The 25,024-nt window shown below is 40.0% G+C and overlaps 1 protein-coding gene across 6 annotated transcripts in view; it reads left to right on the top strand.

Moving 5' to 3' along the window:
* Window positions 1-25,024, top strand: part of Zbtb44 (zinc finger and BTB domain containing 44) — a 61,099-nt gene that overhangs the window by 14,595 nt on the left and 21,480 nt on the right. For all 6 annotated transcript variants that reach the window (XM_063256091.1, XM_063256092.1, XM_063256090.1 and 3 more), the window contains exon 2: window positions 18,893-19,966. In XM_063256091.1, coding sequence (XP_063112161.1) covers window positions 18,949-19,966 — 1,018 coding nt within the window. In that variant the 5' untranslated portion in view covers window positions 18,893-18,948. The remainder of the gene's footprint in view (window positions 1-18,892; window positions 19,967-25,024) is intronic.

Genomic DNA, 25,024 nt, shown 5'->3' with positions numbered 1-25,024 from the left:
ACCATTTGTTTGAAGTATAGAAACCTTGCCTTTAAAGTTCCTTCATCCCCTTCCCCTACTGATAATTATCTGAAGTGTTTCTTCTGCATACTTTGAGAATCTGATCAAAAATGTTATAAATTTCGCTTTAATTATGTCAAATATAATTTAGATTATAACTTCAGAGGAGCTGGAAAAACTACCACCTGTATGTTTATGCTTTCCATTGTTTATTCCTCCTCCATTTCGGGAACAACTTTAGTCATTCTTTGAGGACAAACCTGCTGGCAACAGATTTTCTGATTTTTGTTCCACCTAAAGGTGTTTTACTGGGCATGGTGGTACTTACTTGTTTCCCAATACTGAGGCTGAGTCAAGAGGATCACTGCATGTTAGAGGCTACCCCGAGCTGTGTAGCAAGACCCTGTCTCAGTCCCCACCCCACAAAAAATGATGTCTTCAATATTCTTCATTCCTGAAGGATATTTCTGCTGGGTATAGAATTTTAGGTTGGCGTTTCTTAAAGTACAGAGAAATGTGTCACTTTTTCTGGCATCCATGGTTGTCCTTACTTTTCAGTAAGTTAGTTACCTGTCTAGATATGGATTTTATTTTAAGACCAATTATAGTTTACTGAGACTCTTGGATAACAGGGTTTATGTACTCTGCCAGTTTGGAAAGTTTGGAATGGTTTCATTGGGTACTTTTCAGCCCTGCTCTTCTCTCCTTTTATAGCCTCTGACGATGTGGAAGTTATGTCTTTCATAGTAATATGGGAGCCAGAAGCTCTTTGCATCTATTTGTCTTTTTGAAATGGGGTTTCACTCTGCAGTTCAGGCTAGGCTTGAACTCACACTGTGGTACCAGCTGGCCTTGAACACACAGCAGTCTTGCTGCTCAGTGTCCTACAGAGTGAGCTCAAGGCCAATCTGAACTGCAGAGTGAGACCTGCCTGGGGGAAAAAAAAAACCAACTCTTTTATTTATTGATTCTTTGTATTTCCTTAGTATCTACTGCATTTCTCCTGATCTTTATAATTTCTTCCCTTGTACAATATTTAGGCTTGACTTGCTCTTTTTCTAGAAGTTTGAGGTTCAGCATTAGGTTATTTATTTGAGCTTGCTCTGTTTACCTGTTAGGAGTGACTCACTGCTGTCCGTTTCTCTTATGGGACTGCTTTCCTGGTTTACCATAAGTTTTGGTATGTTTGATATCAGCATCATTGTTTAATTATAGAAACTATCTCTTCTTTACCTGTGACCCATTGGTCCAGGAGGGGGTGTTTTGAGTTTTCATGAGCTTGTGAAGTTCTGTGGTTTCTTTTTCCATTGATTTCCAATTTCACTGCACTATGATCTGAAATTACGCATGGGATAATTTCAGTTCCTTGCATTTACTTAAGCATGTTCTGTGAGCTAGTATGTCATCTGTTTTGGGGAACATCCCATTACAGCTGAGAAGAATGTGTATTCTGATGTTGTGGGGTGGAACATTTGTAGACATCCACTAAGTCCATTTGTTCAGAAGTTTAGTTCGGTTCTAGTATTTGTTGATTTTTTTCTTTTTATACTGGGGATCGAACTCACGACTGCACACTTGCAAGGCAGGCGCTTATGCTGCTGAGGTAAATCCCCAGCCCCCATTTTTTTTTTTTTTTTTTTTTTGTCTAGTTGATCTATGTATTTGTGACAGTGGAGTATTGAAAGCCCTCATTACAATTGTATTAGTGCTTATTTGGTTTTTCATGTTCATTAATATTTGTTTTACATAGTTGGGTGTCTTGGTATTTGTTACATATTATTTTTTAATTATAATTCATAATTAAATAGTTTTACTGATAGTAATACTTAAAGTATAAATAATTAAATATTTGTAAATAGCCAAGCAGGTGCCTTTAGACAGCAGGTAAACACCTTTGTAAAGAGATGAATTTGAGCCTCACTGTGAGATGACAAGAGTACAGACAAGGCACAAATGACGTGCACACTGGATACCAAACAGCCATGGTTGTGTCTAATGTGAATCTTCGTAACTCAATACATCGTGTAACAGACTTACTTAATTCAGTCGTGTCAAATAAAGAAACATTTTCTGAATTTTTGTGCCTGCCACTTTTCCTCACTTTTGTGTGGCCCGTCATTCTTGACTGCCATCATTTTTGTTGCCACTCCAGTCTTGTAAGTCTCCAATTAACACTTACAGTCATGGAAGCTGCAGGAGGGTCGGGACTTGGGTGAAGAATTCATGGGGTGGAGTCACTGACAGTTGTGTCACCAGTACACACCAAGCAGGCCATGCAGATGTTGCATATATATTTATGATTGCAATGTCTTCTTGGATTGTTGCCTTTACAAGGATGTGTAGTAACCATGTTTGACTTTCTTAATCAGTCTTGGGTTGAAGTTCACTTTGTCTGCAAATACAGTAGCTCCCATGCTTTTTTCTGGGTTCCTACCTCATGGAGGTTTTAAATGTTGTTTTATGGGTTTTTGTTTCTTGGTTTTTGTTTTTTTGTTTTGAGACAAAGACTTCCTATGTGGTTCAGGCTGGCCTTGAACTCACTTTGTAGCCCAGGTTGGTTTCGAACTTGGAAGGATCCTCCTGCCTTAGCCTCCTGAGTCCTGGGATTACAATCCTGAGATCCCTGACACTGCATGGAGTATTATTTTCTATTCTTTGACTGTCAGACTATAAATTTCTTTTTGAATTAAATATGTTTCTTGTATGCAGCATATCATTGGATCTTGCTCTTGGTCCATTCTGCCAGTCTTTTCTTTTGATTGGACAATTAAGGCCATTAACAGCTGCTGGGTTGATTTCTTACAGTCCCTTACTAATTTTAAGAAATCTTTCTTTTTGTGATCGCTGATCTGTCTTCTGTATCTGAAATTCTGTCCTCACGTTGTTAGCTCATTCTGCTGTGTATACTTTCAATGGAAATTTTTTTTTTTTTGGTCTATTTTGACACAGGATCTTCCTTTGCAGTTCAGGCTGGCCTTGAGCTCACTTGTAGCCCAGGCTGGTCTCAAACTTGCAATGCTCCTCCCACCTCAGCCTCCCGAGTGCTGGAATTATAGGCATGAGCCAGCATGCCTGGCTTACGAGAAGGAAAAAAAAGTTTTTAAAAACAGCAAGATCAGCAGCCACAAAAACAAGAAACCATACTCACATAAAAACAACAAAATGAAATAAAAGAAGAAAAAATGTCCACTTCAAGGCATGTCTCTGCTGTCACTGGCAGGTGGCATGGGCACACACAGTCCAGATCAAAGTTGATTAATCACAGCAAACAACTAGCTTTACGGTAGGGTAGTGAATAATCCCACAAGCCTGCACCTTTGGACCCCCTGAAGTTCAGGCTGGATTCGGTTGTGAGGCTGGAACCAGGTTTGTTCAGTCTGCACCTCCTGCGGGTTTGAACTTGGCTTCCTGACTGCCTGCCATCTAGAACTCAGCACCCTGACCCTGTCACTGGGAGCCGCACCCACGGCAGTTGACCCCTTTCCAAGATGGCTACCAGACGGTCTCCCTGTCCCAGGAGGTGTCTGAGGCTGAGTAACTCCCCAGCTACTGCAGTATTGTACTGGTGCATTTTTCTGGAGGCCTCTAGGGTTGCCAGCAGTCACCTTGCATCTCATAGCCCCTCCATGCCATGAGTCCGAGTTCAGGGAAAAGCACCACCTGCCACTTCCTCCTTGAAGGCTTTTTCATTCTCCCCATGAGCTTCATTTCTCTATTCGGATCCTTCCTGGGTCCCAGGGACCCACTTCTCTCTTCTTCCTCACATTGCTCTATTCCAGGGTGTGGACACCAAATCTCAGAGAGGGTCTTTGCTGCTCAACCGTGCCACCATCTTCCTGGAAATCTGATGCCCATTTTATTAGTCCATTTTTCATGGCTGTTGTGAACACTTTTCCTTACTGGTTTTTTTAAGGTAGAGTTTCACTATCCATTTTACACTGTCCTTGAACTCACTGTGTATAGCTCAGGGTAGGCCTTGAACTCCTAAGAGCTGAGAGAACAGGTGTGTGCCATCATGCCCAGTTTGTGTGTGTGTGTGTGTGTGTGTGTGTGTGTGTGTGTGTATGTGTGTACACTTCTTTACACATTTCTGAGTAGAAATGTTTTCAGTTCTCTTGGATGTATGCTACTATATCTAGTAGTAACTGCTGTATGGAGATGTGGTAACTCTGTGTTTAACCTTGGGAGGAACTTGTAAGACTTTTCCACGTGACTACCATAACACTTTTAAAATATTTAGTATCTGTGACAACTCATTATCTTCAAGTTCAGATTTTTCTAGTTCTTTGCATGATGAGTAACTTTTATCTTACGTTGGACATTTTGGGATTTAGATTATGGGGTGCCACATTTAAGTTTTTAGTGTTGGCAGTGAAGGAAGGGGGCACTACCTCACTTCTGCCAGCCCAGAATGAAAGTCCAGCTTCCTTGCATGGCCTTTGTTGACACATGAAAGGAGGAATGTTGGTGCTGTTGGGTTGGAAGGTTCCGTTCTCCTTGCTTGGCCTCTGCTGTGTGCCCGTGGCAGAAGAGGGAAAGAATGCTGATTTGACTGCTCCCAGGTATCTGTTAACTGACCGGGTCCTCCTTCCAGCTGGGCAGGGATGAAGGTCTTACCGCCCTCCTGGGCTTCTCAGTGTACACTGACCCCAGGGCCAGGTGCACCTCTCTGCTGTGGTGCAGTAGCGGAAATGAGCTTGACTCTTCCCTCATTAGGTCTCTACTTGCATGAGTTGTTTTCTTACCTTTTTTTTTTTTTTTTTAACTGGAAATCCAACTCGGGACCTTAACGCTTGCCAGGCAGGTGCTGTGCCACTAAGCTAAATCTCCATTACCTTTTAATTTTTAAGTTCTTTATACTGTGTATTCTGGATATGCATTATTAGACAAATGTGTGATTTTCAAGTAATTGCTGACAGGCAATAACATGTCTTTTCCTTCTGAATATAGTGTTCCTCACACCCCAAGCTTTAAATTTTAATAAGTTGGTGTAGCTTTTGAAATGGGTTTGTTTTAATGGCTGGTACACTGTTTTAATCTAGGTTACAGGGTTTTTTCCTATGTTAGAGGTGGTTTATAATTTTAGAATAAGTATGAAGTTTCAGCCAAGGATTTAAGTGTGGCTTTTTGGTGGAAAGGAATTGTATGTAGGTGTCAGTTGTTGCAGTGGCTGTTAAAATGGCTTATGTGCCTTCGCCAAAAGTTAGGCAGCCATGTCCGCATGAGTGAGTCCAAGACTGTTCCATTCCATTGATCTCTTCCTGCTGATACCAGTGTTTGAGTTGCTATAACGTTAATGTCGGCAGTGTGATTCCACTAATTGTATTTTTTTAAGAATTATTTTGTTCATATCTGCTTCTTTTCCTGTATCAATTTTAGAATTAGTTTATCTGTCTGTTGAAAAATCCTGCTGGAATTTACTTGTTAAATCTGTAGGTAAATTTGAGAAAATTTTCCATCTTTCACCATGTTGAATCTTCCAACATGAGCATCATATGTTTGTTTACTTAGATTTTCCTTTATTTTATCCCTGGCTTATACTTTTTAGCATATAGGTTCCTATACATGTTTTATTACACTTGAGTATTTCCCCCCCTTGGAGTTGTAATGATACTGGGTTTTTGGTTTTGGTAAGGTTGGGTTTCTGTTAATTGCTACTTCATGAAAATAGAGTTGACATCTTCATGCTGAGTTTGTGCCTTTTAACTGTACTAGTTTTAGAAGGCCTTTTTTAATTAAAAAAAAGATTTATTGTGTTTTAACTAATGTCTTTTAATTAAGTTTATTGGTACATTTCACATTCATTGTAAAGAATTTGTATCTGTACATAATATAACTTGATTCTTTTTTTTCCCCATTCCCCTACCGTGCCCTAATTATGTCTTTATATAGGGCAGTTTTATTTTTTCCTTTCAAATCTACCTGCTTTATTTTTCTCTTGTCTTTTTGCACCAGTGAAGACTTAAAGCATAGTGTTGAGTAGGACAGGTGGAAGGGAATGTTTTTATCTTTTTTATGACCTTAGGTGGGAACCATCTTATTGTTTGTAGGTTTCATGTATTGGCCTTTTATTGGATTGAGGGGTTCTCTTCTATTCCCAGTTTGCTTGGACTATATCACAAAGAGATGTTGAATTTATTTCAGATGCTTCTATTCAATGAATTTAAATTCTTCCTTTTTTTAGACTATTAATAGGACAAATTATATTCACAGATTTTTTTTCTTAATATTGGACCCGCATTATAATCCCAGATAAATCCCATTTGATTATATTACTCTTTTTTTTTTTATACTACTGGATATTTCATTGAGGAACTTTACTTCCAAGTCCATATAGGAAGGAGTGTTCATGTCCATTTTTGTGTTTTTGTTTTATGTACTGTCTGATTTTAGTATCAAAGTAGTACTAGTCTCATAAAATGACTTAAGTAATCCTGCTTCTGTTTTATAGAATAGACTGTACGTAATTAGTTCTTTCTTCCCCCCCCCCTCCCTCTCCTTCTGTAGTAGAGTTGAACCCAGGACCTTTGTATTTAGATGTATATCCAACTCTTTATTTTGTAACAGGGGCTCCTTAAGACACTGACTTGCCCAGGTGAGGTCACCACCGTCAAACTTCAGCCTCCCAGGTCGCTCATGTGTACCACCACACTCACGTCTTTACTTCGTTAGGTGTTTAGTAGAATTCTGCAGGGAAACTGTCAGCCTGGAGAAGACTTACGAATTCAATTTCTGTGATAGTTATAAATTATTCGGGTTATCTGCTTCATGTTAGTTGAAGTTTAGTCGAATACAAGGGTTTTTTTTATTTTTTTTTATTTTATTTTATTTTTTTTTTTGTCTTTTTCGTTTTTATCGGTACCGGGGACCGAACTCACGACTGCCTGCTTGTAAGGCAGGTGCTTATGCCGCTGAGCTAAATCCCCAGCCCCAAGGGTTTTTTTTAATGAGAAATATGTTCATTTTACCATTTACATAATATTCCCTTTATCCTTCCCTTTTGTTTTTAAGCCAGGAATCAAATTCAGGACCTTGTGCCAGGCAGGTTCTTTGCCACTGAGCTCTATCCACCCCGCTGTGGTGATCCTTCTTTTGTTTCTGGTAGCAGTGAATTGTTTCTTTTCATTTTATCATTTTCACTAGAGGTCAGTTTACTCACCTTTTTAGAGAACACATACTTTTTTAGTATTTTCTGAAATTTTATTTTAAAGAAGAAAAATAAAACAACTTGTTTCAGTTTTATTTTGTTCTTTTTCCATAAATTGCTAATTGGAATCCAAGGTAGAATCCAATTTCTGCAGCAGACATCTCGTTAAAGGAGAAGCTTTTGCCATTATCTCCATTCCCAGTTTCTGAACCCTGACTCAGAAGTTTTTGCCTGTTTTTTCATCAAAAACTATTGTGCAAGTTAAACCAGTAGAGGAGCTATAATTTAATTGGATTAATTTGTGGAGCAGTTTATGGTACAGAACACTGTTGAAAAACAGTGAGGAATGAATGGAGTTTAGCACCTCCAACTCTGGAACATCACTGTGAGTCCTAGGTTACTGTGGCATAGCCATGGACAAACCTGCCTAAAAAGCAGTTATCAGAGACGTGGCATTGTGGGGGCTGGGGAAGTGGAGAAGTAGTCTCCACTGTAGACATCCAGCTAGCTGTTTAAAAACAAGCACAGTTGATGCAGTTCGTTATCAGAAATGTCCTGTTAACAACAAAAAATGATGGAAGCGTGGCCCAGAAGCAAAGCATGGTCCAGACCCCAGGAAAAGGCAGACAGCACAAGCTTCCATGGGAGACCGGATGTTGTGTTTACTGGGAAGACCTCAGGATACATTGTGAGTAGTCTCATAGAACCAGGGAAAGTACAGGTAAGGGAGTGAAAGAGAAGCTGGGTGTGTGTGCATGCCTGTCATCCCACAGCACTATGGAGACTGAGGCAGGAGGACTGCTCCAAGCCAGTTGGGCTACACCGCGAGTTTGAGGCCAGCCTGAACTGCATAGTGAGACCCTTTTCAAAGAAATAAAAGAACGTATAATGTTATTTTTTCACTAATAGGAATATCAGTGGGTGATAGAAATTGTCAAAAAGAACCAAATGGAAGTCTGCAATTGAAAAATACAATAAATTTAAAAGGCACTAGCAAGGTACATTTGTCAGGTTTGAATGTATAGCAACAACAGTCATGCAAACCCAAGAACAAAAAAAAGATAAGGTAAATAAACAGAGCCTTAGAAACATGTGGGACTCCATCCCATGCACACATATGTGTTGTAGAAGTATCAGAGGGAAAGAAAAATCAAAGAAATAATGACTGAAAACATCCTGTGTTTCTGGAAAAACTAAACTACGTGTTTAGGAAGCTCAGTGAACTCTAAGAAAAATGCAGAGCCAGGTGTGGTGGTGTGTACCTATTATACCAACATCTGGAAGGCTGAGGTAAGAGGACTGCAAGTTTGAGCCCAGCCTGGGCAGCTTACCAATTTAGCAAGACCATGTCTCAAAATAAGAAGATAAGCCAGGATGGCGATGCATGGCTGTAATCCTAGCACTCAGGAGGTACATTATAAAAGAAAATGAAGCTAGATATACAAACAGATCATGTTGAAGACAGGTAAAACTCTTGAAAGGAACAGGAAAATAACTTTCTCAAAATGAAACCACAAACTTAAATTTAAAAAAGAAAAGAAAAATTAGAAACAAAACCATGGGAAGATTTATAGCCAACTTATCAGAAACTGGAAGTGGTGAGTGCTCAAAGGAAAAAAAAAAGCCTTTCAACCAATAATCTTGTATTCAGCCATGCTGTCTCTGCTTACTGGAAAACAGAAATACTTCCCTACCTCGACAGAAACTAAATCCATTGCTAGCAGGGAAAACCAGAGGAATTTCTTTAGACTCGGTGGTGGGTAACATGGAAACACACAGAGCACCAACTATTTTCCTTTCAATGCGCAGCATACTTGCCAGTAATATCACAAAGACAAGATAAATAGAAGCAAACCTGTCTTGGGCTAAGAAGAAATGATTATAGCTAGGTAAGTAAGTGTACCCCAAGGTGTTATGTTTGTTAACTTAATACACATGTATAGCAGTGACGCTATGAAAAAGGAAGGAAAAGGAACAGAGCAGTACAGGATGATGCTTCTGTTTGTCACTAGAAACAAGGTAGTTTAAGTCTCATGCTGGGTGGCCAGGATAGAGCTCAGCAGTGTAAGTGCCTGCCTGGCAAGCACAAGGCCGTGGGTTTGGTTCCAGGTGCCAAAAAAAAACCCTACAAAAATCCACAACCAATTGATAGATTAAGGTGCATATAGTAAATCCAAGAGCAACTGCAAGAAATAGTAACTCCAAAGAAGTGGGAAAAAATTAAATAAAAGAAAATGCAGGGCTAGGAGATAAGTCAATGGTAGAGTGCTGGCCTAGCATTCATGGTTTCAATCCCCTGCATAGTGAGGCAGGAAGGAAGAAAAAGTGTGAGGGAGAAATTAAATGCTATATAAGAGAATAGTTAATGCACCGGGGATTTAACTCAGTAATGCAGCAATCACCTGGCAAGTGTGAGGTCCTGAGTTCAATTCCCGATATGTCCCCCCCACAAAAAAAATACAAAAGAAAGCACTAAAGGAGGAATAGAGGAATAAAAAGACGTGAGGTAGAAACAAAGACAAGTAAGCATAAATCTACACTAGTAGCATTAAATGTGTGTATTTTAAAAGGCACAGTTGGCTGGGTGTGGCGGCACACACTTGTAATCCCAGCACTTGGGAGACTGAGGCAGGAGAATCACCAGAGTTCTAGCCTATCCTGAACTACACAAGACCCTATTTTTAAAAGAAGTCTGAAGTTGCCACTTTGGGCCTCCAGCTATATGCATGAGATGTATTTTAGAATCAAAGAAATAGATTGAAAGTAAGGGAATAGATCAAGCGTCTGAACAGCAACCATAAGAAAGCTGAAACAGTTGTACCAACCAGTACCCAATAGACAGGCTTCAAAGCCACAAATGTTACTAGGGATATTTTATAAAAATAAAAAGTTCATCAGGGAAACATAAAGCAACTATAAAGATAGAGTCACAATACTTAGTAACAAAGTACCAAAGTATATGAGGCAAAAGCTAGTAGAAACAAAGGGAGAAATAGGGACTTCAGTCATATTTGGAGACTTCAATATGCTATATGTTTGTTTGAGACAGTGTCATGCTATGTAGGTCAGCCTGGCCTTGAATTTATTGTGATCCTCCCGCCTCAGCCTCCCAAGTGCTAGGATTACAGATATGTGCCACTGTACCTGACTTCAGTGTACTGCTTTCACTAATGTATAAAAATAGCAATTGGGACTGGGGATTTAGCTCAGCGGCATAAGCTCCTGTCTTGCAAGCAGGCGGTCATGAGTTCAATCCCTGGTACTGATAAAAAAACCGAAAAAGCCAAAAAAAAAAAAATAATAATAATAATTAGCGATCAACAAGGAAATACATTATGAACCATCCAGACCTAGCGGAAACCTATGGAACATGCTGTTCAGCAATAGATTGTGCATTCCTCTCAGATGCACTTGGAACACTTCAGTGCAGACTGCATGCTGGGTCATAAACAAGTGTCAGTAAACTGTAATGGAGCACATTACTGCAGAGTACCAATAGCGGGAAAGCTTGGAAAGCTCACAAGTATGTAGAAATTAATGCAATCCTAAATAAAAAGTAAGAGTGGTGGCTACAAATTTGTTTTTATGTTTAGTTGTATTTATATGTAACAAGTTTAGACTTTATGCATTAATTAGTGTTAATGCTTGCTGTGAAATCTCTCATATAATTGCCGTCCTACTCTTTGTTTTTAATTCATGTTCTCTGTTGACTACACTAAATCATTCAGGAGGTTTTTCAGAAAAGGTTTTTAGTTGCCCCTGGATATTTGAGAATGTTTTCCAGCTGCCTTCATACAGAAATAATAATTTGGCATATACATAACTCTTGGTTCAAAATTGTTTTCTATTACAACCATATAGATATTATTCCATTGCCTTCTGCTAGTTAAAATTACAAGACAAAAAGGCTGAAGAGACAGCTCAGCGACACAGCACCTACAGAGCAGGTACAGGTGGAGGGTTCGATTTCTAATACATTAAAAAACTAGTTTGGGGTGCCCATGAGCCCACTTATAGGCCTGCTTTGTTTTTCAATTCTAAGAAAATTTCTTCAATTAGTTTCTTAATTATTGTTTCAGTGTCATGTGCTGTGTCCTCTATTCTTATCGTCATAGATTGTGTCTCCTGGCCTGGCCATCTAGATCTCTTTCTCTCTTTTTTTGGCCTGGTTTTTTGTTTTGGTTTGGTTTTTTAGTTTTTAAGGGGAATTTTTGTTGGTGTTTTGAAACAGGGTTTCACTGTAGTTGAGGCTGGCCTTGAACTCACTGTGTATCCCAGAGTAGCCTGCAACATGATCAGAATTTTTTTAAAAATCCCAGAATAAGAGAAAATATTGAAGCTTGTATCTAAATAAGCAACTTGTATTTAGACTACATAAAGAACTCTTACAGCTCTAAGCTCAAAAAGATATATAACCCAATTAAATAACCAAGACGTGGAAAACAAGAATTTCAGTACCCTTAAGTTATCAGGTAAATACAAATCAAAATCACAGTGAGAATAAATAAGCTAGATAACAAAGTATTGGCAAGGATGTGGAGCCATCAGAACCTACTGTACTATTTGTAGGAATAGATAGGTGCAGCCCTTTTAGAAAACAGTCTGGCAGTCACCAGACAGCCAGAGTTAACGTGTAACCCAGCATTCTACAGATAACACCTGCGAAGACTTGAAGGCACGTGTCCACACAGAAACAGGCAGCTGTTTAAACAGGCAGTGCTCATCATCATAACCAAAAGATGGAAGCGGCCCCAGTCTGTCAGCTGACCACTAATAAAAACGTGGTGCATCCACATGCAGTATTGCTATTATCCCACCATAAAATAAAAAACAGTAATTCTCAGAGGAAAAAAAAGACCAGTAATGCGTACTCCTATGCAGTGCCAAATGAATAGACAGCCCCCAAAGTCTGCGTAATAGATGCTTCTGTCCTGAGGGAAGTTGAATAGGGAAACTTAGGGAGACATAAAATGGTGGTTGCTTAGAGTTCACAGGCAGCTTGAGTGTTTAAGGGAAGCGATAACTAAAAGTACAGGACTCCTTTTAATGCAGTGAGATTATGGTTTTTGTCCCTTTGAGACATGGTCTCACTGTCCAGTTCAGGCTGGTCTTAAATTCACTTTGTAGCCCAGGCTGGTGTCAAACTTGCAAGTCTTCCCACCTCAGCCTCCTGAGTGCTGGGATTACAGGCGTGTGCCACCACACCTGGCTAAAATTATTGAAAAATGATTAGTGATACTTGGACATCTTAACAGTGTTTGAATTTACTTTCCAAGGGTGAATAGCAGTACAGTTCAGCTATATTTAATAGTAGTGTTGTCACATCAAAATACAATTTCTGCATATTGGATAGTGTGGCAATGCCCAGCCACTAGGGATCCTTGTGGCACCTCAGGAATTTATTGAGACCCTGTTTGGAAGTAAAATTTTTAGGAAAAGGGTAGAAGTATAGCTCTATAGTGGAGCATTTGCTCACATGCACAAGGTCCTGAATTCAATCTCTGCCACCCCCACCAAAAAAAAAAAAGACGATCAAATAGTTAAAAACAAACCTTTCCTATTAAATAGGATTGATTTTTTTTTTAGCCATTAGTTTCAAATACAATGTAGTGATTAAGCTTCTTTTAGTCTATAAATTCTCCAATGTAGTTTCCTTTTCTGTTAGTTGAAGAAACGTGTTTTGTCTGTAGAGTTTCTCATCGTTTAGATTTTGCTTTTTGCAGGCCGTCGTGTAGCATAACTACATGCTCCTGTTACCTGTTTGCTATAAATTGGCAGTTGGAGCCAGCGGACTTGATCAGATTTTGTCTAGTCTCTCTTTACTCTCTTTGTTGATGAGCAGTGCCTTTTTCATGAGGGTCACAAAATCATGTTCTTATAATCCTTTATTAACCAAAGCATTCTTTCATTGGTATATGATTGCATACATATCAATAATGTCCATTTTGGGAAATTATGAACATAAGCTGGCTTGATCATTTTCATTTCCTTTGCCCACTCTCCCTTCTCTCCCCCGTCTGTGATCCCTTTTCCCATCTCCAGAAATCTGCCTTCTGGTTCCTGTATAAATAGAACTTCCAGTTTTAGTGTTTTGAAGAATCTCCATACTGATAGCTGTCATCTGCGCTCACACCAGAGGTGTTGCTTTCTTGCTATCTTGTCAGATGGGTCATCATCCACTGCCCCATGCAGAATCAACCATTTCTCTCAAGGAGCCGTGGTTCCTTTTGATGGGAAATGAAATTTGGAAGCCTTTATGTTCTCAGAAGACAACTCAGAAATTCCATTTGTATTGAAAAGGCAGGATAAATGGTTTAGTCTTTCACACTTTTTAAAACCAGTTTTCAAAATAATTAGTTCAGTAGTGGCATTTTTCTTTTCTTTTCTTATATTCACTGTGTGGTTCAGGCTGACCTTGAACTAACTCACTTTGTCGCCCAAGCTATCCTCAAACTAGCAGTCCTGCCTCAGCCTCCCAAGTGCTGGATTAGAGGCATGTACCTCCATGCCTGGTCTAGTAGCAGCTTTTAAAGTTGATAAATTAATTTGTTTCTAGTGTCATGAATTTAAACATATCTTACCTTATTTCACTTTATTATTTCAATTTTGGCCAGTGCAGGCCTTCTCAGATGGCCTTAAGCTTTGTCATAGCTCTGTTAAGGAATTTTCAACACATATTTATTGTTTTACATATTTTACTGCCTGTTGTTTTCTTGTAGATGTGTGTGTTTTATGTAAAATACTAGACAGGGTCAAAAGATAAATTAAGATACCATAAGATGTTTCCATGGATTCCTTTTGCTCTGCCGACTTGAAGCTTCTCTCAGCCTGCCCTTCTGCTCCTTTTTCCCATACAGTCGTTACATGTCTTAAGCTGTAACAAACAGAATGAGATTTAACAGTGTCTGTCTTAGTCACTTTTCTCTGATTGCTGAGACAAAGTACTTGCCCAAAATGAAGGAAGGAAAGGTTTATTTAGCTCACAATTTGTGGAGGCTTCAAGCCATAACCAGCTGGCTCCAAGGCAGGGTCGCACATGGCAGAGGAGCAACAGGTCATGGACAGAAAACAGCACAAGCAACAAGAGCAAGAGGGGAAGAGCACAGAAAAAAAGACTCGTTCTGTTCCTTATTGTAAGCCACATCCACTTGGGCATGGCGCTCACACCCAGAGCCCCAGCATCGGATCATGAGTCAATCGCAAACTCAGAAGCCCGCCACCCTGACTGCATGAGGCTTTGGGGGACATCCAGACTCACCCCATTAACAAGGACTTAGGTAAAATCCAGTTTTAGGTCATGCTCTAACTTCTTCCCAAAAACCCAGGCCACATTAAGAAATGTATGTATATCCGAACGCAGATATTATTGCCAGAGGTATTCCACACTCAATGTGTCCCAAACCAAAGTAATTCTTTTCCACCGCCTCTGTCAAAATCAGTTCTTCTAGTCTCTGCTTTTGTTCTCTCGTTGTTCTCTCCTACTCCACCCTTAATATAAAATCATGTCCAGGTGTGTTTCCTCTTAAATACTTCTTTCATTCTCTTTGTCCTCATTGCTACTGATTCATTTTGGCTGACGTTCACGCACTTGTACTGTTAACAATAATTACTCTAAAACCTACCTTCTGTAGTGCCACCAGAATGTTTTTAGAGTGTAGATAGGACTGTATTACTCCTTTGTGGCTGCGTGTATTTATTGTACAAGATCCTAGGTCTTTAAACGGAGCATGAGGGCACACCCTAAAATGCTATCACTTTGGGAAGCTGAGGCAGGAAAATTATACTTTTGAGCAACTTAGCAAGACCCTGTTTCAAAACTTTTTAAAGATGGCCAGAGGTGTGGCTCAGTGGGAAGGCCCTTGGTTCTGACCCAGTACTTACTCTAGGGGGAATACCCAAAGTCTTTAGCAGGATATAGGTATAGGTATCAGTGTGGAACAGAGTGATTTGTCTGAGCCTGTTTTCTCCTCTGTAAAGTTAGGATATTATCATCCAGCCGAACCCACACCCCATGAGATAGTGTATCTAAAGCTCCTGGTCCTGGGTCTGGTGCATAACAACTAGTGCAAAGTTTGTGCATAAATTCCCACTCAGATACCCTTCTTAGAGGCATCCTAAGGCAATTTGATCCCTCTCCTTAACCTTTTCTAACTTTGTTTGGGTTTAATCAAAATAAAAGGTACAAATAAAAGGATCTCAGTTCACTTTTAGCATAATGAAAACCTAGTCAGCTGTGTCACTTTATATGCAAACTAAGCTACTTGAGTTTCAAGTCCTCTGATAATTTTTAACTAGCCAGTCTTTATAACAAAATAGGCCCTGTGCCATATTAGAAATGAGTAGACATTCTGAATTGTGCTGTCTGCTTGGTCTTGTGTTTTTGTTTTGTTTTTTGTATACTGGGGATTGACTTGAGGACCTTGTGCAGGCTCTTCAAGGGCTCTTCTGCTGAGCTGGGCCCTCGTCCCTATATTTAATTTTCATCTGCTTTTTTCTAGTGTGAATGGATAGTGAACATTTAGGTAATACTTGTTTTATGTCAAGAATTGTGCAAATTTATTCTTTCTGGGTTGTCTTGAAAGAATGTCTGTGATTCCTGTTTTTCAGATGAGAAAACCCAAAGTATTTGAGAAGAAAAATAACTTGACTGGTTCCTGACTGGTACATGGTTGAATCACAGTTTAGACCTAAAATCTGTTATATAAATAATTCCATCAACTAAACTATGTATCATATTTGTCAAAAAACTTTTTAGACTGAAACAGAACCTCAATTTTCAGGCCATCTAAAACAATCATTGCCACATTTGTAAGCATGTAATGTGTACTATTTCATTAGCTGTTTGAAATTAAAAGGTGTGAAGGAAAGTGTTTCTATCACTTTCTAACTTTTTACACTAATAACTGTTTTGTTTTGTTTTTTGAGATAGGGTCTCAGTATATAGCCCAAACTAGCCTCAATCTCATGGTGATCCTTAGCCTCCCAAGTGCTAGAATTATAGGCATGAACCACCACACCTGGCACTAATACATTTTTATTACTTGTGAAAGCTGCGTGAATTCTTATTAAATCTTTAAAATTTTAAACATGTTCAGATTAAGGGTACAACTACACAGAGTTGCTGCACATGGAGAAAAGTGAGATGCTTTTAAACAGCATTATCAAATTCAGAAAATTTAGGTTATATTTCCTGGCTTCTGAACTTTCCATGCTGTTCGAGATTTTTTTCGAATATTGTAATTTCATCCATTTTCCAAGTTTTGCTTCACAAGTGATGTTGCACTATTTCCAAAGTATATTTGTCTATTTTTTTAAAATACGCATAATAAACACCTGGCATAGAAGGCTTTTCCCAGACTGACTTTCATCTTCTCATCCCATACCTTTCACTGTGTTAGACCTTGTACCATGTGTGTAAGCACTACACACCATAACTGTATTAATAAGAGTAAATAGTGACTTAGAGGAGGTACTTACCATGACCCATTTTATTTTTGTCTCCTGCTGTTCATTTGCTATTTTGAGACAGGGCCTCTCTATGACTCCCGTTTTCTCACTGTACAGCCCGGGCTACCCTCGAACTTGAAGTAACCCTCCTGCCTCAGACTCCTCTGACTGCTGGAGTTGCAGGTGTATGCCACCGTGCCTGGCTCTATTTAAATTTATACTGAAACCTGTGTTCTCTCTCCAGCTCACTGGAGATCTGACCACTTTTCAGAGAATAAGAACAATGTTTTCAAGAATTAATAAACTGGATCCAGAGTTTAAAACATTCCTGTTTTCCCACCTAAGGCCTCCAGTAGACGTGTAGGCTTTGGTTTGCTTCCGTTTTCTGTTTTCTCACTTTCATTCCTTCCTTCTATGAACCAACTGATTTCTGGCTTGCCAGAATTAGGACAGGCAGAAGCTGAGGTAGGAGCTTCCCTTGATCATGTTGACAATTCAACATAAAGTTCAGAGCACCTATCAGGGCTTAGGTGATAGAAGCTTCAGAACTCTGTGTCGTAGGTTCTGTTATGCTGATTTTACTGCAGGAATTAAGGTACAGAAAGTTAGTAACCTGCTTAAATTCACACAGCTCTAACTGACAGGACCAGATGCAAACCCAGCATTCTGGCTTCAGAGTCTGTACTGATAGAAGACAGTAAGCATACTTTGTGGTCTTGGCCAGTGTTTTAAACAGACTTGTGACCTTTAGAGTTTTTTCACGTATGACACATTTCTCATAAACCTGAAACAAAACGTGTCATGTCTGTGCAGAAGAGTAGGAGGGCGTGGGGTAGAACGCAAAGCACACTGGTTCATCTTAGCAGAGCTCCTCTGCTCATCTCTAACGCCGTGGTCATTGAAGATAGGAGAGCTCCTGTTGAACAGTTTTCCACCCCCTCCTTGCCAAGGTACCTCATACCTTACTTGAAAATGTAGTGCATTTTCTGTTGTTTGGGGCTCCTAAGTAACCAAGATGGAAGTGGTTTCATTTTAACAGCCTGTTGCACATTTCCAAGTATGTTGTTTAACTTCTTGCGTTTATACCTTCATTCCTGCAAACAGTCCCTGGGTTATAACTGTCGCTCGCTCTGAAGGCATGTGTCCTCCTTGAGCCACATGACCCCAGTCAAAGTGAGCACCCTTGATGGCCCAGCTTCAAAAGCAAAAACCAGTTCCCTGGGAACTGCTGAGCAAATGAACAGAGTACTTCACATGGCCTCCCCTTTAATTCCTTTTGGTCTTTCCTATGAGAAAAAAATACCAGGTACAATAAATGATGTCTGCTTAGACTAACCCTAGCTGCGTAGTCTTGTCGTGATTGTCTTTAGGAAGAGCGTGTGGAGCAGGGTTTGTTTAATGATCTTAGTTTGCTTTATTTTCCATTCTAGAATTAGGCAACACTTCAATTCATGAAAAAGTAATGATCCTGTTTCCGCTAAGTATGGCCAAGATTATTTCAGTGGACTTACCTGTCTTAACACAGGATTTGTGCCTTTTTTGTTTTTTGTTTTTTGTTTTGTCTTTTTCCTTTTTATCGGTACCAGGGATCGAACTCACGACTGCCTGCTTGCAAGGCAGGTGCTTATGCCGCTGAGCTAAACCTCCAGCCCCAGGATTTGTGCCTTTTGTCATGATACCAAGCAAGGCAGAATCCCAGATGGAGGATTTTTGTCTTCCCAATAAAATACCAGTGATCCTTTTTTGATTTTTTTTTCCTTTCCCCCTCACTTTTCTTTTCCTTATACATGTACCTGAGTAGAACACGCAAAGGATTTACTACGTTTCAGCTGCCATCACCTACTATGTGTTCACATTTAGAAACTGAAATAAGAACATAATTTCTCACAAAGATAGCTTGACAGACAGACGTACGGCATGTACGATAGTGCATGTCGGGCCTGCAGCAAGCACATCACTATTTACAGACTTATTTAAAACTCTGCCGCTGTCTGAAACAGTAGTTTACGGATTCCACTGGTTGAATAGTTGGAATAATTTATTTAATACAGTCCATATCTAAAGTTTCTCTCACTACGATCATTTAGTCTTTTTATTTGACACGGTGGCTTCATGAAAACCATGTTTATTGCCTATTTAAACTTCCAGACTTTTTATTTTATTTTATGTTTGTACTGGTAATTGAATTCAGAACTTTGGTGCTTGCCAGGCAGGCACTGCGCCACCGAGCTATGTGTCCGTCCCTTCCCCCCCATGCCACAGTTATTTAATGCCTTATTTTATGTATTTTTTTTTTAGGACATTTCTGATTCATTTACATCCTTGAAGAGCATCTGGAGAAGAGGAAGGAAAAGATGGGTGTGAAAACATTTACTCATAGCTCCTCTTCCCACAGTCAGGAAATGCTTGGAAAACTAAATATGCTGCGAAACGATGGACACTTCTGTGATATCACTATCCGTGTCCAGGATAAGATCTTCCGGGCACATAAGGTGGTACTAGCAGCTTGCAGTGATTTCTTTCGCACCAAGCTTGTAGGCCAAGCAGAGGATGAGAACAAGAGTGTGCTGGACCTGCATCATGTCACGGTGACTGGCTTCATCCCTCTGTTAGAGTATGCTTACACAGCCACCCTGTCCATCAACACGGAAAATATTATTGACGTCCTGGCTGCAGCCAGCTACATGCAGATGTTTAGTGTTGCTAGCACCTGCTCAGAGTTCATGAAATCAAGTATTTTGTGGAATACCCCCAATAACCAACCAGAAAAGAGTCTAGATGCTGGACAAGAAAATAACTCTAACTGCAATTTTACTTCTCGAGATGGAAGCATTTCTCCAGTGTCTTCAGAATGCAGCGTGGTGGAAAGAACCATTCCTGTCTGTCGAGAATCCCGGAGAAAGCGCAAAAGCTACATTGTTCTGTCTCCCGAGAGTCCTGTAAAGGGTAGCACACAAACAAGCTCACCCCAGGTGTTGAACTCTTCAGCTTCCTACACAGAAAACAGAAACCAACCAGTGGACTCTTCTTTAGCTTTTCCTTGGACCTTTCCTTTTGGAATTGATCGAAGGATTCAGCCGGAGAAAGCTAAGCAGGCAGAGAACACCCGGACTTTAGAATTACCTGGCCCATCCGAGGCAGGTAGAAGAGTGACTGACTGTGTGACTTGTGAGAGCACGAAAGCTGCCTTGCCTCTGGGGACTGAAGAAGACGTCCGAGTCAAAGTGGAAAGGTTAAGTGATGAGGAGGCCCCTGAGGAAGTATCCCAGCCTGTCAGTGCGTCTCAGAGCTCCCTGAGTGACCAGCAGACAGTACCAGGAAGTGAGCAAGTCCAGGAGGACCTTCTGATTAGTCCACAGTCTTCCTCTATAGGTACACGCTGTCTTCTGTGTTTTTCATGGTGCTGTAGTCAATTTTGACCTTGTAAAGTTCTCACTAGATTTTTAAAAGTTGCTGTTAGCCTTATAGGAAATGTAAAGAAAGTAAACATAACTGGATTTTGAAAGGTAATACCACTACAGTTTTTTTTACAGCTTATACATTGTGGGGAATAATTAGTATGTGATGGGACAAGTTGTGAATTAATTTCAGTGCAAAAGAAAATTATTTTTAAAGACTAGTTAGCATTTTAATCACTATTAAAATATTTATTGAAAACTTCCCCTATTCAAAACATTAATGAAACAAAGAAAAAGACACCCAGGCATTGAGGGGCACACCTTTAATTCCAGCACTTGGAAGGCTGAGGCAGGAGAATTGCTCCAAGTTCAAAGACAGCCCGGGTTACATAGACCCTATCTCAGGACACAAAAAAGTTGTGCACACCTATAATCCCAGCACTCAGGAGGCTGCGGCAGGAAGATTGCTGTAAGTTTGAGGCCACCCTGGGCTCTACATAGTGAGTCAAAACCAGCTTGGACTGTATAGCGAGACCATGTCTCAAAAAAAGAAAAAGGCATGATTCCTGCAACAGAAAACTTAACAGTCTAATTGGGAAAACATATGTAAATAAGTGACTATGGTGAACCTTAAGGAATAAAAAACACAGATACCTTAAAATGAGCTTAGAACTGATGCCTAAGCGATGCGATTATGCAGAAACAGGCTCAGAAACCAGTTGTACCAGCTGGCATAGCCAACTTGTAGCCTGTGGGTTAGACATGCCTGTTAAAATGAAAAAAAAAAATTCTTCATTTTTTGGTACCAGGGATCGAACTCACAACTTCACACTTGCTGAGCAGGTGCTTATGCTGCTGAGCTAAACCCTGGCCCCAAAAGATATTTTTAAATGAGTTTTGCAGCCAGGTGTGGTAGTGCATGCCAATAATCCCAGCACCCTGAGAGGCTGAGGCAGAAGGATTGTCGCAAGTTTGAGACCAGCCTGTGCCACAAAGTGAGCTCAGAGCCAGCCTGAACTGCATAGCAAGACCCTATCTCAAAAAGACTAAATATATAAATAAATAAGAGTTTTGTCATTTAAATCCATAAATAATATTATATGTTACATAGGCAATCTAAGACAGTTCCTCTTCACTAGTGTAGCCCAGACCAACCAGGCTTGTCCAACTTACAGCCACAAGTTGGGTATACCTAAGAAAATAGGTATCGCTAGACTGTGTAAAGCAGGAATCAGCGCCTCTTAGTAATCTTGGATATGCATGTTGAGGAGATGGGAGGAATCACAGTAGTCTGATTATAGAGATGCCTTTGTTTACATTCATTGATTCTCAGTCACGGTTTTTCATAGTATCTCGGAATCCAGGTGAGTCTTACATTTGGTGATCTTTTACAATTGTTTTCCTTAGTGGTACAGAAAATAATAGTAATCTTTTAATGGATGACATTTTAGCCTCTACTAAATGCAGTAACTGCTGTATGAAAATCAGTAGAAATGGGAATGTGGGTTTACGCAAGGTCAGGTCCATGTAAGTTATACTCGATGATAACCAAGCTATGTCATGCCACAAAGCCATTGAAAAGGCAGGATGGGTAAATGTGAGGATAGCTATGGCAAATTCAGTCTCAATAAGAAAATACAGAGCAGTCAAAACCAAAGGACCAATCCTTGAGAAATGTCCATAGTTAGGGTTGGAAAAACCCTTAGAGAAAATCTGTCAAAAAGATTGAAAAACCAAAAAATAACTGCTTTATGCTGGGTGTGGTGTGCACACACCTGTAATTGCAGCATTCAGGAGGCCAAGGCAGGAGGATTGTTGCAAATTCAAGGTCAACCTGTGCTACATAGTGAGTTTAAGGCCAGTCTAAACTATACAGCGAGACCCTGTCTCAAAAACAAACCAAACCCTGCTTTTTTTTCCGTGTTTTGACTCATTCTGTGAGTTTCCCAGGGCTGCTGCAACAAAGTCCAACCGACCGAGTAAGTAAAACAGTAAGAATGTGACTCCAGAAGTCCAGATCAAAGCATCAGCAAGGTGTTCTTTCCCTTGAGGGTTTGTAGGAAAGAATATTGGTTCCTTGCCTCTTACGCCCACTCTAGCAATTGCTAGCCTTCTTTGACTTCCCAGGATTGTAACTCCACTATGCTTTAGTTTCTTCCTTTTGCCTTCACATAAATTTCCATGTTCATCTTTGTCTCCAAGTCTTTGTCATCATAAAGACACCATCACTGGATGCAGGGCCACCCCAGCCCTGTAGGACTTCACTGACTTGATTACATGCACAGAGACCCCTTACAAACAAGGCCTTTCTCAGAGGTAGCTGTTTTGGAGAGGACAGTTTCATTCACAACGCTCGCAAAGTAGGTATTTCTGAATTTGAATCAAGATATAATTGATGAATTTGAACATATATAGTTAAATGTTTAAGGGCAGGAGATCATGGCAATTTGTTGATATGGGCAAGCTTTTCTTCAACTATCAAAGTCTTTAATTTTATAGACAACTTGATCTTGCTATGTGGTCCTGCCTTGAATGATTACTATTTTAATTATTTACCTAAGATTTTAGAAACTCAAGGGTTTTTTTTCTAAATTCATTTTATTTCAAAGAGAAAAAACAAAATTTGAAAACATGTCAATCTAGGGGCTGGGGATTTAGCTCAGCGGCATAAGCACCTGCCTTGCAAGCAGGCAGTCGTGAGTTCAATCCCCGGTACCGATAAAAAAGAAAAAGAAAAAAAAAAGGTCAGTCTGGGTAACAGTGGTACATACATTGCGCACTGTCACCCCCAAATCATTCACCCAGAGCACAAGACATCTGCATTCAATTGTCCAAACAGTTCCAGCACAAATCTTTCTCTTCAGTGAACTCAGAGAAGTTGGTAGTATAACTATTAACTAGTTTTTGCGTAGTATACATATATATATTCTTTTACACTAGTGAGATAATACAATGTTCACACATGCATATCTGATTTATTTCACTTGTGAGTATGGTCTCCAGTTACATCCTTTTACTATAAACGTCTCCAATTTATCCTTTTTGGCTGAGTAGTACTCTACTGTATAAAATACCACATCTTTTTTTATTTACTCCTCAACCGATGGGCATTTAGGTTATTTCCAGGATCTAGCTATTTCAAACTGTCATGCTATAAACATGGATGCATATGTATTGCTGTGGTACACTAATGACTGAACAAAGCAATCTTAATTCCAGTTTTGTTCAATAAAAACCATACAGAATAAAAGTAAATTCCTAGAGTTCGCAGGCAGCAAATGTGGGAGGGAGAAAAGAAGGATATGTTTGTTTTTTATTCTGTATTTTGTTACATTTATGAGAAGTTAATTTTGCATACTAATTCATGAAATTAATTCAAGTAAAATTTTACCCATTTTAAGTTCCTTTTTTTACCAGTTGCCCAGTAAAAGATTGTAAAAGCCAATACTGCCCACTTCAGCAAATGAAATAAATACAGCAAATTTAAAACAGAAAATACTGAATATAGATTGGGTTGTATAGTTCAAAAATGGCGGCTATAAATTTTTGGTACAGTTTAGAGGAAAAATTATTAGAGAACTTTGTGTTATGATTGTGTCAATTATTTTGAAGTATTTAGTTATCAAAGACAAATGTAAATAATACTGAACTGTAGTTTACTGGGTTAGCAAAGAATTCTGCACAGCGCTCGTCTAGAATGTTTGAGGCCCAGGATTCAATCCCCAGTCACAAACTAATTTCCCAGGTCTCTTTCAGTAGCGGTGACTGGATAAACCTGTGCAGGTGGCAGCTAGAATAAGAGCAGAACTGCCACACTGAGTGTATGCAGGAGCAGCGTGCTGCGATTAGGGGTTCAGACCACGGACCCAAACCTGGATTCCAGGGCGGATTTCCGCCACAGAACAAGCATATGACTTGGAGCAGGTTGCAGTGTCCGTAGCCGTAAAGAAAGGACAGGCAGGCCGGGATTTAGCTCAGCAGCATAAACGCCTGCCTGGTGAGCACGGAGCTGTGAGTTCCACCCCTGGTACAGGGCGTGGGGATAGAGATACTGCAGTTCCTCCTCACTCAGGGTTTCACTGTCCATGATTTTAGTTACCCACTGTTAACCTGTTCCAAAAATAATAAATAGGAAATTCCAGGAGTAAACAGCTTGTAGGTTTTAACATCACCCCCTTCTGAGGAGCACGATGGACTCTTGTACCACCACTTTCCGCAAAGCCTGAGGTGCAAATCTTTCCTTGGCCATGTTTCTAGGCCATAAGCTCCGAGTTGGTCACCATCTCGCTCATGAGATAGCCCTTCAGTGTATCACTGCGTTGGTGTTCCAGTAACCTTTTGAGAGATTTAAGAGACATCATATATATACCTTTACCACCGGTGGTTTAAAATGTTGTTCTAATTACTAGTCTTACTATTGTGCCTAATTTATAAATAAACCTTAGCCACGAGTGTGATACACACCTGTAACCCAGCACTCTGAGAACCTAAGGTGGGAGGATCACAAGTTTGAACCAGCCTGTGCAATTTAGCGAGACACTGCCTCATAATTAAGAGCAGGTACACAGGGGTTGGAGATCTATTATCACTCAATGCAAAGGGCCCTGGGTTAAATCCTCAGGACCACAGACAATAAAATGTAAAAAGCCAAAGACCACCAGAAATACACATGTAGTTAAACTCTTTGAGGTGGTAGTTTCCGAAAATCCGTGCCCCAAGCACCCAGGATAAGCTAATGTGCAGGAGGCAGGCATAACCTGAGTCCACACAAGTAGGCATGTCCCCAGTAGACCGCAGAAGTGAGCCAGGTGTACATTCCTTAGGTGGACAGATTCCTGGAGTGGAACAAGAGCTGTGGAGCAGGCTGAAGTGTCTCTACAGGAAGATCTAACCTGACAGCCCCTCACAGGTCTTTGGTTGGCCCCGCCTCATAGACGGAACATACTGAGCAGAAGCATTTTGATGATGTGTAATATCAAGGTCCAATTTTTATAGAACTGAGATTTGAGATTAATGTGAGGGAAACTTGAAT

Source organism: Cavia porcellus, unplaced genomic scaffold (assembly GCF_034190915.1).
Source record: "Cavia porcellus strain 051 isolate PalLab524CR breed Dunkin Hartley unplaced genomic scaffold, mCavPor4.1 scaffold_9, whole genome shotgun sequence".
NCBI lineage: Eukaryota > Metazoa > Chordata > Mammalia > Rodentia > Caviidae > Cavia > Cavia porcellus.
This window is presented reverse-complemented; position numbering and strand designations above follow the sequence as displayed.